Source organism: Epargyreus clarus, unplaced genomic scaffold (genome assembly GCF_041222505.1).
Source record: "Epargyreus clarus isolate Ecla_fem2 unplaced genomic scaffold, WU_Ecla_fem_2.2 ptg000035l, whole genome shotgun sequence".
In the NCBI taxonomy this organism is placed as follows: domain Eukaryota; kingdom Metazoa; phylum Arthropoda; class Insecta; order Lepidoptera; family Hesperiidae; genus Epargyreus; species Epargyreus clarus.
Window position 1 is genome coordinate 6288526 of NW_027332240.1, and position 19329 is coordinate 6307854.

Genomic DNA, 19329 nt, shown 5'->3' on the forward strand with positions numbered 1-19329 from the left:
TACAGACGTACAGGCTGTATTATATTTTTAAATTTTCATATAGGTACCTATGGTCCGCGTATAACTGCAAGTCCGCTCTGAATATAGCAATGCTTCGCGTCGCCACAGCAAATGGTATGACTACACCTGCTCGCAACGACTTCAGAGCGGACTAGCAGTTTGGCGCGGACTATACTACTATCTATTTTTCATACCACTAAGTGACAAGGGTTGTTCACCGTTAACATGTTTTTATTTATATAACAAAACAACGTTTGCCGGGTCAACTAGTTATAATATATTAATTTAATAATCGATTATAAAATGTTTAGTATTTACCTTTGTAGTATGTGATAAATATAAGTAAAATATATAACAAATATTTTATTACTAATTTATTGATACTCATGCTATGTTTTGAACCAATACTACGCATTATTTTATGGTACCTAGAAACCCTTACGTAACCCTTTCAACTTGTTTATAAGATCGATTCATTAACACTAAAGATGATCTTAGAAATCCAGTTATAAATTTTATACGCAATTAATTTACCCATATTAATTAAAACAATCTTGCAATGTTAATAAAACATTTTTATTACATAGGTAGAGTTCGCGCCAAACTGCTAGTCCGCTCCGAATATAGAAACGAGTTGCGTCGTAATAGCAAATTGTAGATATTAGCGGGATCCCCCCCAACTGTCAACTGGCAACTGTCGGCTCTCGCCCACTGGTACATAGCGGCGTTAATGTGCCCTTACGTTACGGAGTATATGCTAACTAAACCTGCGCGCAACAACTACAGAGCGGACTAGAAGTTTGGCGCGGACTATACCTACTATTGAGCCTTTAAACTACTCTCTCAACTGATGTTTATAAGCACCGTCATCAGTTTTAACGATATTCGTAATTCGAGTAATAATTTAAATTTATATTCACGTGGTATATTTTTTAGCCGATCTCATTTGCATTCGGTAGAGTGACACACGTGTTCGCGAAACGACTATTTTTATACGCCTTACCGCAGACTGAATATCACCGGTGTATAGTTACCAGTTGTTGCTTAAGATTTTGTATGTAATGTAAGGGTTTCTTCATGGGGATATCTCTCCATAAAGAAGCTTGGAGTACTACACCATGGGAAAGAAAGCAAACAAAATTTGATACATTTTTATAATATAGAATTAGCAGATTAGTATCGAATCCAGATGGTATGTGGCTACTGCCGACCATGAACATCTGAAATCAACCACAGATAAGATCAGATTCCTATTTGAGATCGGCCAAGACGCGCTGCTACACCTAAGGACTGAGCTGGAATGTCTCGGATAAGTATATTATCTCCCTTGAAACCAGACCACAGCAGCACATGAAACTGCTGTTATAAGGCAGAAAAAAATACCACATAAAGAAGACAACCTATGTTTTCAAACTAATTTGCACGAATGTATTTTGTCATTATAGTTTTATGTAGGAGTTAATGTTAAAAATGACTAAACAATATTTTAAAATTCATTGGATTTTACGCTAAGATTATGGCAATAATACATAAAGTGCCCACAGAAGTTTAAATCTAAATTTACCATTTTAAACTTCTACTTGAAAATCGTACAAATAGACAAACGAATCCACGGACAAAATAACTTTAATACCTTAACATTACCTACCTGTAATATATCTAGCAATTAAACCTTCAGAATCCGTACCTACTATGAGACCTTAGTGTTGACATTTAAGCTAAGGCTTGGACCTCTATAATAAATTTGTTTATGATCTTATCTATTACTTCATACACGTGCAGTAAGTACAGGCTGCCCGCGTCACGTGCAGCCGGCATCCGAATACTAATCGATTGCATAGTAATCGAGACATCGATTATGGTAATGGTGCCGGTTTCCGCGGGAATGCCAACGCGTTTGTATAATCTGTGTATTTGCGCGCGTACTGCTCCTGTCTTTGTCTGTGCCGTATTGAGTGAAAGAGATAGCGAAAAACTCTATTTGTTTTTTTTTATTGTCGTGTGTGCTTAAGCGAGTGTCGTGTTAAGTATTATTATAATCATAATTAAAGAAAATATTTACGTACAATCTAATTAGTTGTTTTAAAAATCGGTTGAATAAATATTTCTTTAATTCCGACTTGTACAATTTGTACCCTTTATACGTATAACTAACTTTTACCCGCGGCTTCGCTTGTGGTCAGGGGCCGTTCAAGTATTACGTAACGCAATTTTTGAAGATTTTTGACCCCCCCTCCCCCCCTTGTAACGCACCGTAACGTTTTTCTATACCCCCCCCCCCTAACGTTACGTAACACTCAAGTGTCAATTTTTACCCTAAACTCGCTAAAAAGTTATGTTATAGTTTTTATCCTTGGGATAATTTTACTTACATATTTACTTTATAATACTAAGAAATAAAACAAGAGATTTTTAATCCGAATAAGAGTAAAAACTAATAAAACATCAACTCCGAAAAAGCCGAACTAAGTCGGCTGAACCCACTCATTCAAGGGATTTCCCGTAAAACGTAAATGAAAAGGGTTGCCAATTTAGGAGTTTTAATTCCCTATTTTTTTATTAAAAAAAATGTTACGTAACGTGTATTACGGAAGACCCCCTCCCGCCCCTGTAACGCATCGTAACGTTTTACAAGACCCCCCCTCCCCCCCAAATTGCGTTACGTAATACTTGAACGACCCCTCAGTGGTTTTCATTTATGCCTCCGGAACGGTACTTTTAAACAAAATCACACTCGCATTTATAAGATTAGGTAGGATTTGTTTAATATGTGTGTGTGTGTGTATGTGACTGTGTGTAAATCATACAACTAAGCAATCACGCTTTCCGAATCTTCTACATTCGACGAAACATAAATTTAACATTTTAAATGTAAATTTGAAACGCTTCTTATATTTATTACAATGATATTTTAAAAACTTTGACATGTCAAACCGAAAATTGAAAGTATTCCTTTCGATAACGTCGCATCTTATCCCGATCAATATCTGAATTGAATTCAATAGCCGTAAATTGATTAAAAAAATATTTGTAATGTAAATTCGGCTTATTGAAATTTTCCTTAATCCAAAACTGCTGCGTAATTCAAGGTTTAAGAATATCCATTGCCTTTTTGACTTCTCAAAACATTGATTTAAATATTTACAGTCAAATCATATACGATAAAGTTCCATGAATCTTATGATTGTCAATTTTTATCGCTAGAGGCGCCATCAATTTATGTGATAAGTCGTCATAAAATTTACCATAGATCTAATATAAAGTAAGATTAGGTTACTCAACAAAATGTAACTGATATTAATAGACTATTTAGCATAATGAAGTTCTCACGGCATCTTGTATTTTATCATCTTTCTATCAAATAGATAGGTAGGTAGGTAAAGTACGCGTAACACTGCTAGTCTGCTCTGAATATAGAAATGACTCGCGTCGCCATAGCGAATTGTATGACTACATCTGCTCGCAACAACTTCAGAGCGGACTATACGCCTGTACCTTCTCCTTTTTTTAAGGATATAAAAAGAGGTACGATTATGTCGAAATCCTTATAACTTAAGTCTATCTGTCCTTTCATTCTTTCGTTTATTCATATGTTGTGTCCATTATATTCGGAGACTATAATATTATAACGTATATGTACCTACGTCCTACACCTTTAAATAGGCCATATTGTAAGGCAAAGTTAATATACGTAAAGTTTACCGCTAAAATCTACATAAACATTAATATGGGTACTAAAATAACATTACATAGTTAGGTATTACTCTCAAGTCACGTTTGTTCTTGAACTTTATTTGGGTATTACTAGTCACACGTGCTTCACTGTACGGCGGGAACGGCACCTGTAGGTATGACAGATTATGCAAACTAGTTTCGATTTATCGAAATGTCGCCTCGCAAAGACAATTTATTATATGGCTGTATTATAAAATTATATATCTAGCCACTAATTGGCGGTATTGCCTGTGACGCCTCACCGTCTGTTTTAACCTTTTAAGTGCCCCAGCAGACGAGCTAGTAGCGTCGGCGATTGGCAATTTATCTGGTTTTCGGAAGCTAGACCACACAGAGACCAAACGCTATACTTCGCAAGCATTTGAGCGCTGCCCAGCGGGCCTGCCATTATCTTTTAAAAACTATCATAGTTCAGGAAAGTTTTATTTCCTCCTTAAAACAGTAAAATATTCCGTCATACACAGTTGAACAAACTTATTAATTTTTCGCTTATCCATTATAAAACCAACTGAAATTGTCATATTTTGCTTGATAAGTTAAATTTCCTGCAAAAAAAGTAAAAGTATGATTAAAATAATATTGTGTTAAGAGATGGTAGTAACTCCCCAGAACCTTATTGCAATCGCTAAAACGTGAGTTTTCGCGGCCGAACGCTGCAAGTCTCCAAAACGTGATGCAAAATCTATGCTATGTTAACGATAAACATAAAACATATCTAGTCTCCTAGGGCTGTGATATACATAAGTAGCTTTTGCCCGTGACTTTGTCTGCATATATATGACACCTTTGTACTATGACATAAGGATGTTTTTCTACAAGCGGACATTGTCGAGGGATAAATTAAAAAAAAAAAAACCTCCTTACTGATAGTTATTTGTATCAGGCGTTACTTTGCGAAAATCCATGCTATTAAGTTAAGATTAAAACTACTTCGCAATATGTACCACCCTCCCTCCATGTAAAAAAAAAACAAACAAACAAAAAAAACAAACACAAAAAATATACACCACCATCCTTATAATGTGACCATACATACCACCACCAACACGTGTTTCGCTCCAAAACGGAGCATCATCAGAGTAAGTTGACTCTACGACGGTTAATCGTTAAGTCAAACCTCCTTACTGAACTTTGATTAAAGGAATTTGGTTGTGTGCATACTTCTAAACCGGGTTTTTTGTTATTATTTAGTAGATACATATTAACTTTTCCTTTCATTAATTTAACGCCAATAAATTTAATGTCATTTAGAAACCTAAAAATACAATATCATGAGGCAATACTTCATTAACTCAAATGAGTTGTAAAATAAATTAAAATACGAAATCAATATTGTTGCTGATGACACAAAGATATTTTTAAACGAATTCTGAACATTATAAAAATGTCACTGTATCTTGCAAATTGAATTGTGATGTATCTACGTGGTAGAACAAGAACGAATAAACTTGTATCAAATGAAGAGTTTATGACCAGAATTTGCGAGAGGTCGTGAGGTCGTGTGGTCTTGCGTCAGCCTCATTATACATTCAAGATGAATTTAAGATGGTCTCCATTAATTCGTAATTCGAGAATAGTCGCGGGAGGGAAAACCGACTTAACGTATTCGTTATTAATATTTATGTAGGGCAGTGCGTAGACTAATTTATCAGTGTGTACCTACCTTTTACGATGTTTAAGTATTTAAAAAAAATCTTGTACATATTTATTAAGGACAGGTACACGTGTATATTAGGCTTTATTAAAAACACATTATTTATCTACGAATGTAAATGGATGAATGGAATGATATAAATTTAATAGTTGAACGTTATGGATAACTAAAATACTAGAACTAGAATATGGAATACTTCATTGTCAAATATTAATCAAGACTTTGACACATGATACCGAGTAGATAGGTATCTACTAGCTTCATCATTTTATATTCATAGGCCTGACTGAATATCATTAAAATATTTTATATATATTAATACAAATATAGCTGTAATAAGTTAGGCAGAGAAAATAAGGATTCTTAAAATATTTATATTCTTAATTTAGTCGTCTGAGATAGGATAGGGTCATCAAAACTTATTTTTTTATATTCCCACGAACTAGAATTCGAAATTGTGTAGGTATAATGAAAAATAATTAAATATTATTCGATATTTTGCCGTAGTAACTACCAGTTTCTGAGACAGACAGTTGCGTCATTCAAGTTTAAACTCGTAAATTAATTTCTAAGCCAAAACTAACTTACAGTAGAAACTTATAGATAGGTATAATGTATGTGACGTAAATTAAAGTAGGTAAACGTCGTATACTTAAATAAACTGATTTAGTTATTGTCTGCGCCAAACTGCTAGTCCGCTCTGAATATAGAAACGAGTCGCGTCAAATAGCAAATTGTAGATATTAGCGGGATGAAGACAGCGCGGGACCCCTCCTGGTACCCGTCCGCTGCCCGCTCTCGCCCACTGGTACATTGCTGCATTAGTATGCCCTTACGTTATTACGGAATATATTATTATGCTTGTAGTTGTGCGCAAAAACTTCAGAGCGGACTAGCAGTTTGGCGTGGACTATACCTATATAAAAGATGTAGCAACGATTCTTTTATCATACATCGTATTTTTCCTAATCCGGTGCATAAATTCACATGTAGCCTGCTAATTCACAAAATATATATTAGTGAAGGTGGTACAACCCTCTGTGATTCGACTCCGGCGGCATCACCACCACACCTATATCTGCCTAATACTGACAGTGTTAAACGTTGCTGTATTCTGGTATGAAGGGTGTGGAAGACATACTTATCCGAGGTTTTTCAACTTCCTTAGGAGGAAAAACGCATTTATTGTTAACCTCAGGCATAGATTAGTAAAGATTACTCACTCCTAACAAGAAAATGTACCCAACTTTGAGAATTGAAATAGTTGCGTAAAAAAGTTTTGCCACGTCTCCGTGCTAAAATGTCCCTAAAATATTTGAAATAATTATTTATTTATGACGTAAATTACGCAGTATTAGTTATTTATTCCGATATTTTCTCTAAAAATGTTTTTATTTGTCAAGAATTAAAAAAAAGAACTTACTAAAATAAGCCGTTTGTGGCTTCATTCAATTTCGAGGCGGCGAAGTATCTTTACTAATCTATGACCTCAGGTATAAATCTAATGTTATCGGGAGTTGTATACAGTAGATACCTATGTGTGAGCGTCAGTAGCCATTTACCATAAGGTGGACTGCATGCTCCTTTGCTACTTAACACTATAAAATACAGTTATGTGATTATCATTACGAATTAAATTTCTGTAACATAATCTATACCCATACTTATATTTCGCGCTTTCCTGATTTATTAAATGTTGTCCCTACTTAAAATACAAGATGTTATGGCACGTAATTATTTAAATTAAAACATTTTGCATACATAATGAGACGAGTTGACAGACGGAGTTGAATTTCAAAAATTCAAGAATGCTGTTAATGGCGAATACCTTCTTTCTTTTGTAAAATTCCGAGATATTGCGTGTTATTAGTCAATCCGAATTTACCTGATGTTTCGTATTTTGAAAGAAAGAAAAAATCTGAATAAAATTTCGTTACCTCGTAACTAAATTTATGGACTTTAGCTATATTTTATTATGTTTCGTTACCTACTTCAGTGCATACGACCTAAACTTTATGCTGTAGGTATATGCTTATCTATTATTTTTTAGTATTATCTAATAGGTAATTTGTTACAGATTGTACTAAATGATATATCTTCCTGATTTTCTTAAAAAACACGTTTTGTTAAATATTTATATTGGGAAAATGGCTGACAATTATACATTACTTCCATTAAACACCGAAGCGGTGGTAGTTTGTTGACTTTCAGAAAGTATTCTATATGAATTAATTTTTAATAAATGCTTTCTGAATTTGGATATACCCGATTATTATAAAATATATCATTTTGCTTTATTTTTTCAGCTTTCATGGAACCAGATCACCTAGGCAAGAGGTTTAGACGGAAACGCTCCACAGAATCGCACACTCGGAGGAAAAGAGAAGCTCCTTATGTCATCTACCCTGAAATACTGGTCATTGTAGACTACGATGGGTATAGGTAAGTATGACGAGACGAACAATTATTTTTAAACATAGATTATTTCTCGCGTTACTTTTGAAATCCTAATATTGTTGACCTACCTTACGGGATTTTGAGCTCTATTCTCTTAAATGTCCGAAGTGAAAGAGGTACAAGTTGGAAAATTTACCCTATACAGGACCTACTCTATGAATTACAACTAGACGTCCAAAACATCCGAAACTGTGCTCCGTATTAGAGTAGTTTATTCAATCATTTTTAGGTTTTATCCAGTAATTGGGTGAGATCAGTGTCCTACAGTAATATAAAAGAGGGTTCCAGACAACTCTATTTTAATTCAAGTCATATGTAGCTTATTTACAACCGTTACACGTAGGTCACACATGTAAGGAAATTCCTGATTAATAAAATGCATTTTTACTCATAGGTTACACGGCGGTGACAACGTGCAAATAAAGCGATACTTCGTGTCTTTCTGGAACGGTGTCGATCTCAGATACAAACTGCTCAAAGGGCCCAGAATACGCATATCCATCGCTGGAATCATTATTTCTCGAGTAAGTTCTTTTTTTATAATATAGGAGTAGCAGACGAGCATGCAGTCCACCTGATGGTAAGTGGCTACTGCCGCCCATGGACATCTATGATCTTCCCCAGACGTAATCCCTGAGCGCTCTAAAAAGGCGCAGAAAGAACTTTTCTTCCTGGTTCTTTAATTTTTGACAGTTTAATTAATATTCATAAATAAATTGTTGACATAAGTAGCGTACCTAAAGCGTAGATATATAGTCCGCGTAAAACTGCTAGTCCGATCTGAATATAGAAATGAATCGCGTCGCCATAGCAAATTGTATGACTCCACCTGCTCGTAACAACTTCAGAGCATACTAGCAGTTTGGCGCGGACTATAACAATAATAAGCACATTATGTTGATGTATATACGTAGACCTCGGACGTAGATACATATTTGAATGACATTAGACATCATGTCTTGATAAATAATGTTGAATGAATTTGACATAACAATACTTTATTTATTAATTTTATGGGAGAGAACAAAAATACAATAGATTTTAAAACTAAGTAGGTACCAGTCGACTTGCATCAGTCATATTATGATATTTATAAAGTAGGTTACAATTGTTTACGAAAAATATAATTACTTGTAGGACCTCATTTTTAACACCAATTACTCCGTTCTACTTAAGTATAATCATTATAATTTATTTACTTATATTTTATTTTAAAATGTTTCATGGCCATTTCGTGAACGAACAATCAAATAAAACGAAAATGATTTATTAGAAAGGGATTAAAATAATAAATTGATTAAATTTGTAAATGTCATTTAACAAAATGTATAGCCGGCCATGTCTGTTTCACTTTGCATTCATTTGCAATCATTGCACAAGCATTATTGTATTTTTACATAAATTAATGAAATGTAGGTAGTGGAATAGCTACTACTTTACGATGGTGAGTGTTCCGAGGAACTATAAAACCTGGTGCCTACGTCACCATTCCTTCATCGCACCACTCGCCGAAGGATGAAGTTCCATCCACACCAACTGGACTCCTGGCGGTCCTCCACGGTTCGGTTTGCACGGACGTTCTTGCCACGAACGTGCAAGATGTGGAATGAACTTCCTCCTGAGGTATTCCCAGAGCGCTATGACATGGGGCTCTTCAAAAAAGGTGCAAAAAGAGCTCTCCTTCAAAGCCGGCGATGCATTGGCGACTCCTCTGGAGTTGAAAATGTTCATAGGCGACGTTGACTACTTTCCATCAGGTCCGCGGTGTCTGCTTTATCGTCAGGCTCAAATATATAAAAAAAAAAGATTTTTTTTCGTATGTTTTCAAATTAACGAAACACCTTGTGTAATGGCGGTAGATATATCAAAAAGAGTTCTATAAAGAATGTATTTCGAATAAAAGATTTTTGATTTGATTTAATTTGAAAATAAAATTTACTTTTCATCTACGATTATTAAAAAAAACAAGTTTAATAATACAATATGTTACGTTAAACTAATAAAAATATTAACAATCATATAGAAAAATCCTTGTCATGCAGATTACTGGCTTCGATAACTTTTTCTGTCACTGAATACCACGACGTACACGGAAGTAGTTTCACGATATAATACTGATATGCAGTTTATTTTTATTTTAAAAATTAGATATGTCTAATATGCAAAGCTTTTTAACTAACGTAACAACATATAATATGAACATAGTGTCATAGATACATTGTATGTAACATAACAACAGAAGTAAATAAGTTTTTAAGATATGCTTCTTCTTATAAGTAATACGCTTAAAATTTTAACATGCGCATATCAGTGGCTAAGAAACTCTGGGTCTTGATCGAGGGGTCCGAGTTTTCTAAGGTATGTAAAGTCTACCAATACGCACTTGGCCAGCGCGGTGGACTATGGCCTAATCCTTCTCATTATAAGAGGAGACCCGTGCCCAGCAGTGGGACAGTAATGGGTTGCTGATGATGATGATGATGATGATACGCACCGTTATACTAAAACGGCACGGTAGCTTTATGATACTCATTTGCCATTTTGAAATGTTTTTTTTAAACTGATATATAATTATGACTGAATTTGGGGGGGGGGGGAATAAAAAGTCACATGACAACCAATTTTATATATACAAGTAAACGGATAATCAAACATTGCCATATGAATTAATTTCAATTGGCATTAACTTTAAAATTGACCATTTCATCGGTCTCAATACAAAATTCTTCTAGAAAATTCTTCTTCGACTTCGGATACCCTTCTAGCACGGCTTCCAACATGTCTAAACATATTCGCTTACGTTTCCTTCAACAGAAATTTAAATTAACCAAAAATTTGCATTACCGCTCGTTTTAATCGATTTTTAATGTAACTCGTCTGTCCACTAGTGAGATTCGAATGATTTAAAGAACATGATGACATATCTATTTTTACCAAAGGTTTGATTAGAGAATATTTCCATCGTAACAGATGGACAAACAAGTTAGAAATGTTAAGTAAGATATGAATTATTACTCTAAAAGAGATAGTAGACGCGGATTTTTAAAATCTATTTTTACTATTGATATAATTGAAAAAATAAAAAATATTTCCCTAGTAATACAGATGTACAAACAAGTTAGAAATGTTAAGTAAAATATGAATTATTACTCAAAGAGAGATTATTGTTTGATGTTGAATATATTTTTTTAATAATAGCCTAGAATATACATATAGCATAATTATCTGCAATAGTTCTTAATACCGTTGTTATATTATGTCTTCTAGTTTGAAAAATTATTCGTTTCTAAGGTAGGCACATGTACGTTCTAATGAAGATCATCAAGAATAACATGTTCAGCCTAAATAATCTTTAGGTAAGATTCCTATACTCCTCATATTTAGATTGTATTTATATCCATTGATACCATGTAATATCTACTTCTCACCTTATTCACTTATTAATAAAATTGTAACACATTACCTGTATTCTTTATAAAATTTATCGTGCCCATCCAATATAATCTTCTTTTCATCAGCACTGACGACTTCAGTTGAATTCCGTAACGTATTTAATTTTGTTTCCAAAGCGTTTATTTTACTTTTGGTTTCGTCAATACGTGTTTTAGCAGCATCAGTGGTGGGTGCCGATGTAAGGGCTTTAAGGGATGATTCGGCTGTTTTCAAGGCGTTCCCTTTGCTAGTTATGTCGTCAGTAAAGGTTTTTATTTGGGTGTCGTAATCTAAAAATGAATAAAAAATATATTATATCTATTGACATAGTTGCAAGCTTTCTGTAATGTATCTGTGCACGCTTATATGGTGTCACAGATCACATTCAAAGCGGGAAAAGTAAGTTATAAGGCACAAGGCGTATATACGCAGTTTTTAAATAATACGAACAAACCCGAATGTTACCGAATGTTTCCGAAAAGCAATACTATCTGTTTAATACTAATACATATTATATACTAAATTAAATTGTTTGTCTTTGCGCATAACCGCAATTATACTGTTCGTGTTTCTTTAATCTTATACCAGCTATTGTGAGTATAAGGAATAAATGCTTATTCTTATAAGCCGCCCGTGCAACAAATACTAGAAAGAGATAAATAAATAAAACTATTTCCCGTAACTGTCTACTTTTTGTATCGTTAACTTTTAACAATTCATTACTTTGCAGTTTATTTCCTGCTTTATGTTCCATCTTACAATAACACAACAATATAGTCCGCGCCAAACTGCTAATCCGCTCTGAAGTTGTTGCGAGTAGGTATACCCAATTTACTATGGTACATACAATTTGCTATGGCGACGCGATACATTTTGATATTCAGAGCGGACTAGCAGTTTTACGCGGACCTATACCTGCATTCAGTATTTTTATTAAATCTGTTGATGTAATAATACTGTTACGTATATTGCTAAATATAACAAACCTTCCACATCGTTGCTGCAATCTTCAACCTCGGTTTGGATGGCAACATAAACCTTCTGTTTACCATACAATTTACATCTTATTTTACCGGACTCACTCAACGAATCCAACGCTTTTTGTACTGCGGTCTTCGTAAAAGCCCCCCTTAAGTTTACTGTTATATCTGCACACGAGTAAGGCCGATTTGTATCGTTTAAATATTTTAACACCTTTTCACTAGCCATTTTTAAAGTTACTTCAGTTTCATATCCAAAATACAAAAAAATGCTTATACAGTAAAGTCAGAGATTATTCATAAAAGTTTTAAAGTTTGGCAATTCCCGCCATAACATTCCTACAGAAACGTGACAAAGGTATTTGTATTCATACATCCACAGTTGTACGTAATCCAAGATAAAGGCATTGCTCCTATATTTAGACTGGGTATGTGCAATTTTTTATACACGTGTTAACAGGATAATGATAATCCCTAATACTATTTTAATACTAATCTGTTTATTGATATAGGATCTTAATTAGATATTGGTGTTGAATTGCGATGTATGTAAATGTGGCCGCGCCTTTATTTATTTTAAGCTGCATTAATTTCTTTCGTTTTTTCATCTGACCACACACAGTAGTTGTCCTTGACAAACCACCTGCTTCCTTTTTAAATAACATAATGGTATTAATCACTAAAATTGATAATGAAATTTTCTACCATTTTAATGCTCACATTTGTTTATATATATACTCTTTCTTTCTCTGTTGTGTATAATAATAAATTATTTTTCCTTCACATATTTAATTCTTTCTGCATTTTTATTAATTTATGCCTCGGATAGATATGAGTATGGTTCTCAAATAAAACAGATAATATTAGCAAAACTAGATTCGGCGTTAGCTATTCTTATTGAATAAATTTGTATAAATTAGCAACACCTGCAATATTAATGAGTTCGCTGGCAATAATCTCATTGTTTTTAAATAATACCAGACACCACATGGACTAGGAAAATAATACTGGAACGCACCTACTTCGTGGACGAGTTTGTATGGAGGTTTCTTAGTAAATTTATACCGATTAATACATTCTTGTCAAAGGTTCAAGGTTAGGAAAGTTTTATAAACTGGCAACATCACGTTGCGAGTTCTCTCGATTAACACGTGATCGAATTATTCTTGTCTGAATGAAATTTGATGACGATATAATCAAGCGGAAATTGGATTTCAATATTAATGGTTTACTAATAGGGCGGTTAATTAGGACTGTTCCCATGCCACTAATGACTTAATGGTAAATATATAGAACATATGACTATATAAGCATAAAATATACATATATCAGGTTACTACTAAAGTAAGGTGTATACTGTCGTCCAATATGTTTTTACCGTAGAAGATTGTTCTTTATTATTCTTGTTTATTGCATCCTTGTTACAATCTTCAAACTACAACACAGTAGCGCATGGCGCTGCTGAGGGGAAAAAGGTGTGGCGGTAATGAATCCAGACTAATCAGGAATTTACTTAAATTAACAGAATATTCTTAATTTACCACAGGGCCGAGACGCAACTCCATATCTAGAGAGGAATAGAGTCGGTCGCGATGCTATCGACTCGGCCGCAGCGCTCACTGACATGGGCAAGTATCTGTTCAGGGAGCGCCGGCTGCCTGTGTACGATATAGCGGTCGCGATCACCAAGTGAGTATGTCATGGTTATCCGTTAATTATTATTTGGTTTCAAATCTCCATAAATTTTGTAACGATTGACATTTTTTATTTTTATATTTTTTAGTTTTTTTTTTGATTGGCAATTATTATAACAATAAACATATTGTGACTGTCAAATGATTGACATTTAGATTTTTTATACAGATAAAAGTATGAGCATTGTAATAAATGTTTTGTAATTTTGTAATGGCAAGAAATCAAGTAGCGTTAATTTTAATGTACGCCTAAATTGTATGAAGCAATATAAATACGATAAAAATTTGAGATAAAGGTGATAAGATTTTTTAATTAAATAGCTCATATTCTATGTGTTCCATTATAAAAGCTATTATAAAGTCACATGATTACAATATGTACCTACATTAATTTTAACGACTATTAAATAGAATGCATATTCAAATTACTGTCGAACATGCGTAAGAACAGTTTTATGCAAAGCAGTCATTACCATTACAACTTTACAACATAGCTAGAATGTCGAGGCTATGCGTTTATGGCAGCCATTTCTTTCAAATTAAAATGGATTGATTTTATTGCTAATAATCCTGGGAATCTATTAAAATATAGCTCCAGTTAATATAATTTATATTAGTATATTGCATACGATTGTGGTAATCTATCAATATTGATGTCTTGTAATTTTTTGCATTGTTTCAATAAGGAACCAGCAAGGTAAGGATGTAAGTATACCTTTATTTTTCTTGATCAATTTAGCGCCATTATTCCAAAAATATGCAATTATTCACAGACAATTGTTTATTTTTTTTTTCAAAATTGTTTTTGTTCAATCTGGTGACGGTCTAGTTGCATATTGAAGACCCAAAAACTAATTTTACCAACAGGTATGACATGTGCCGACGACGCAAGGGTGGTCGCTGTACAAAAGGCACCGCTGGTAAATTGATATTAAAGCAAAACTTATAGGATTGTGAGCGGTTACGTACTCGGCATTAACAGTGGCTTACGAGTGACATAATAAATCGGCTTATATTATTTTTTAATACATGAGGTAGAGGATTTGGTAATGGCGCTGAATAAGTTTGTTTTATCAACACCAAATTTATTTGATCAAAATCCACTTAAAGATATAAATCAACGTTTTTCTGTTACCATATTAGTGGATTACAAAAAATGAAATTGGTATTGATCAACAAAATCGAAACACCTTGATAGTTGTTCGCACAAAACAGTAGGTATTTACATTTAGGATCAACAATCTTGAGATGTTTTTGATTTAAAAACAAAAAATCCGTGTATGACCAAACAAAGTTGAAGACACTCGACTTGTGGTCGCAATAAACGGTCGTCCTAAGGTCAAAAATACCTGACGGAGACCGTGAAAGGTCGAATGGGTTATACAATCTGTTGAGTTTTATGTATTTCCGTGGTTTCCAGACTAGACATGTGCAGGAGACAATACGCGAACGATGCGTGCAATAGGGGGACCGCAGGTAGGCGTGTTTCGAAGATATAGTTACTTATATGTACCCATGAGCACGCCTATACTCTCATTATGTCCCTCACTTCTACACGATTGGGGCTGTCCATGATAAACCTTATGATTATCCTAAGCACATTCCTATATAATCGCTTCCTATAAATACTTATACCAAGAATATATACCTAACAACATGAATGAATTCAGGCATGACAAGCCAACTTCTGACGATTATAAAGCTAATAGTTGGTATGAAATATGTCGTAATTTTCTCAATTACTTGTCAATGTCATTCGTCTTGGTATTTCGTCCACAAACGCCATATTCTCCTATTTTGGCTTATCCTATCCTGGCAATAGGTAGCACCATAATCCATCTTCGCCGTATCCATTTAGTATTACCAAATTGTAGTGATACAAATGGAACGTCCTTTCACGTACACTCATGCTAGAACTCCTTTATACCACGAGCTAAATCCTTGAATACGTATGTCGTAAAGAATGTATGGACGGCCCCGCACATCACTTTGGGATCATATTATCCACCCAAATATACCCACACCTGATTCCGTGATCTCATTAGCACCTTGTGAATAATATTCTGTCTTTCCGCAGTCGTTATCTTCTAGAAACCTGTCATGTAAATACGTTGAACATCTCTTCACTGTATGTAGTATAGTCTTTTATCTTCTATTGCATATTCACGTAAATCATCATCGAATCATCGAATATAAAACCTTTTATATTTTAATATTTCTCATGTGTAAATAGCACATAATTAGTAAGCCTCTAAAGCTTATCATTGCTTTAAATAGCATATTATGATTATAAACCAAATGAGGCATTAACATTTACCTCTTGTTTAATTTATAGATCTAGTATTTTACATTAAAATACAGTAAGTCAGTGTGCCCGGCCGCTTATTACGAAATAATGATTGGCTTCTTGCGACGAACCTTTCAAAAGACCACGGTACATCTTCCAGTACTTAACAAGAAAGTTGCGTAAGGTCATTAAGGGACCTGTTGGCCCTACCTTACTTAAATGACACGAGGACATTGTAAATTAACTAAGTGCCCGTTACTGTACAATAAACATCTATAACAGAAATTTAATGTTAGAGTAAATATCAACAGCTTTATTTAACTCATTTAAATATGTGACATTTGAATATTGAAGAGCCAGCGTTGAAATGTGCGTTTACCTTTAATTAAAAAGTATAAATGTCAAATAGCGCGGCAATTTTAGTTTACTCATTTCGCTACAGATATTAAATTTAGCTTTAAATTTATAGCAATTAATGCAAATATTATTACTATTGGTAATTATAAACTTCGTATGTAATTATTATGAACATATATGGATGCATGGTATATAATTATATTATTTTATTTATTACATGTTTACGTTATTGCAAAAATATTACTTTCGATATTCATTCGAATCTATGAGTAGATGTCTATTTTAAGATGCTTCCTTGTAATAAACTACGTAGATTAATATTTATAGTTTTATTTGGTTTATTTGCTAACACAAACTATTAATACCTGAGTTGCAGGCATCGATATAAGAAAGTAAGACACATTGATTGCGAAATAATTAATAGAATAAATAAATCCCATGTTTCTTGATAAAAAGGCGATCTTTTAGACGATTATACAATTAATGCTACATAAGTACGAGTAAGTACGGTGGCAAGACTGGCAAGTAATGCGGCTAAATAATTGCAAATTATAAGTACATGACGACACGCCGGCGTGGCAAATTATACATGAAATAAAAAGGAAAAACATATTTAAACAAATCAATAATGGGTACTTTTAAAAAGGACAATAATTATAGGTATGTAAATGTATGTACCTACCTACCTAAAAAAATTGTGAGAGGTTTTTCTTTTTGGAATAAGTACATTGATGATATAACACTGAATCCGCCCATTGTATATATATTCGTTCTGTATATCGATGCACTGTACCTCATCATAACCATTGCTTTGCATGTCATTTCGCATAAGCTTTTTAGTTTGTATTATGGTATTATGTAGGTGCATATTTTCGACCATATCGTAAGTATTATTTAAAAACCACTCATTGTAAGTACTACATACATTATATTATAATCTTTCTTTATTCCAAAAAATCCTTTAATCATTAGTTCCCTGCTTGTACCTACCGATTCATTTAAAAACTTTCAATATTTTTGTACATTATTCGCCAAAATTTTTCACAAATCCCATTTTTCTTGTTACCTTAGAAAACCTTTTTATATTATGAAATATTTACAAATTAATTATTTTATTTGTTTTCTAAATTTTATCTTTCACTTCCATATTGACACAATAATTCATTACAGATTAAATATCCATCAGTTAAATTTCCCGCCAATAAGTTTTTTTTTATTATTATTATTACTTCAGTTTGCAGATAATAAATATCGTCTTTTTATTTCGCGCATTTTTATTTTTTTTAATGCTAAAATAGTACAAGGTGTACAATAATTTACATCCGATTGCAACGTAGGGTTCGCCTACGTCGGAGGTGCATGCGTGGTCAACAAGAGGCTAGAGAAGGTCAACTCGGTCGCCATCATCGAGGACACCGGTGGTTTCTCTGGCATTATCGTCGCTGCGCATGAAGTTGGACATTTGTGAGTGGTATTTTTGATATGTGGGCTCTTTGTTGCACAAATCGATTAAATTTTTAAGACAAAGAATTGAGACTTGTGATGAAATATCGTGCATTATTTTTAGGTTTCCTTTATAAAATACCGAGGTTAATTCAAATGAATATTGTAGAATGCATAGATACAGAAGTAGCTTTCATCATAAAGTATACAAAAAAAAATATCCAACAACTTATCATTCAAATGTGTCGATTTTTATATGCGTGGTGGAATTAATCGATTTGTGCAATGATCGCTTCAAGTTTAAATAAATAATTAGGATAATCAGAAGCACATGGGTCTAGTACCTACACCTATAGTTAACAGATAATGTCGGTTCGATAATGGTATGTAACCATAGGGAAGTTATTTGTTTCCTAATCAATTAGGTATAATTCCTCATTAATATAATTAAACGGCAAACTTCATACTTTTAAAATTTCACTCTTTCTTTTGCACTTAAAGCATCTGCCATATTATTATTTTACGTATAAATAGTATGTAACTATATTTTTATTATAGATCATTTATTTGATGGTTAAAAAGCTACATAATATTTTCATTAACCCTTTCAGGTTAGGCGCAGTTCACGACGGCAGCCCACCACCATCGTACCTCGGTGGTCCGGGAGCTGAAAAATGCAGATGGGAGGACGGCTTCATCATGTCTGACCTGAGGCACACGGAGAAGGGCTTCCGGTGGTCACCCTGCAGTGTCCAGAGCTTCCATCACTTCTTGAAGTGAGTATTCGTGATGTTATAGATGGGTTGGGTTAGGTTAGGTTTTCGGAGATTAACTATAAATTTATAGACACGCATAAATTTAATTTATCTAACATTTTCAAAGCTAAATTGTCCCTTGGTTTAACGACTAATTATTTAAAATATTGGAGGATGGGAATGTAAAATGGTATCGTGGCTTATCGAGGCTCCAGTGACTTTGACAATTCATCTTGATGGCAGTAGTAGTCTTGCACGCAGATTTCTTTACAATATTTTCACGTAAAACAAGTGATGAATTTCAAAAACATACCTATTGTTTTCGAAATAAAATCAAGGGCGTGTTCCTAATATTCGAAATTAGCCGTTTATACTCGTACATAATCCAGAGTATGTGAACGAATTTTATACCACTGAGGTGTTCGAATTATTCTGTGATCTGTGGAATGTGCGTCAAAATTAATAATCGAAAACATTACTTCCTACTTAAACTTATTACTAAACTATCCCCTACATCCAACTGGGTGCATTTACA

General features: G+C 33.7%; 2 protein-coding genes across 9 annotated transcripts in view; one reads left to right on the top strand and one right to left on the bottom strand.

Annotated features, from left to right (window-relative positions):
• The window catches only part of LOC140756754 (A disintegrin and metalloproteinase with thrombospondin motifs like), a 175990-nt gene that overhangs the window by 150309 nt on the left and 6352 nt on the right, over positions 1-19329 (top strand). For 7 of the 8 annotated variants that reach the window (XM_073092304.1, XM_073092302.1, XM_073092303.1 and 4 more), the window contains 6 exons: positions 7696-7831; positions 8241-8370; positions 13805-13947; positions 15373-15428; positions 17934-18060; positions 18651-18815. In XM_073092304.1, coding sequence (XP_072948405.1) covers positions 7696-7831; positions 8241-8370; positions 13805-13947; positions 15373-15428; positions 17934-18060; positions 18651-18815 — 757 coding nt within the window. Of the gene's footprint in view, positions 1-7695; positions 7832-8240; positions 8371-13804; positions 13948-14819; positions 14873-15372; positions 15429-17933; positions 18061-18650; positions 18816-19329 lie in introns of all 8 variants that reach the window. The other variant, XM_073092305.1, reaches the window with a different exon arrangement.
• On the bottom strand, positions 10494-12580 carry LOC140756774 (homologous-pairing protein 2 homolog). Its single transcript, XM_073092332.1, has 3 exons — positions 12265-12580; positions 11310-11568; positions 10494-10651 (listed from the first exon to the last, which is right to left on the bottom strand). The coding sequence occupies exons 1-3, from the start codon at positions 12485-12487 to the stop codon at positions 10519-10521; spliced, it is 615 nt and encodes a 204-aa protein (XP_072948433.1). The 5' UTR covers positions 12488-12580; the 3' UTR covers positions 10494-10518.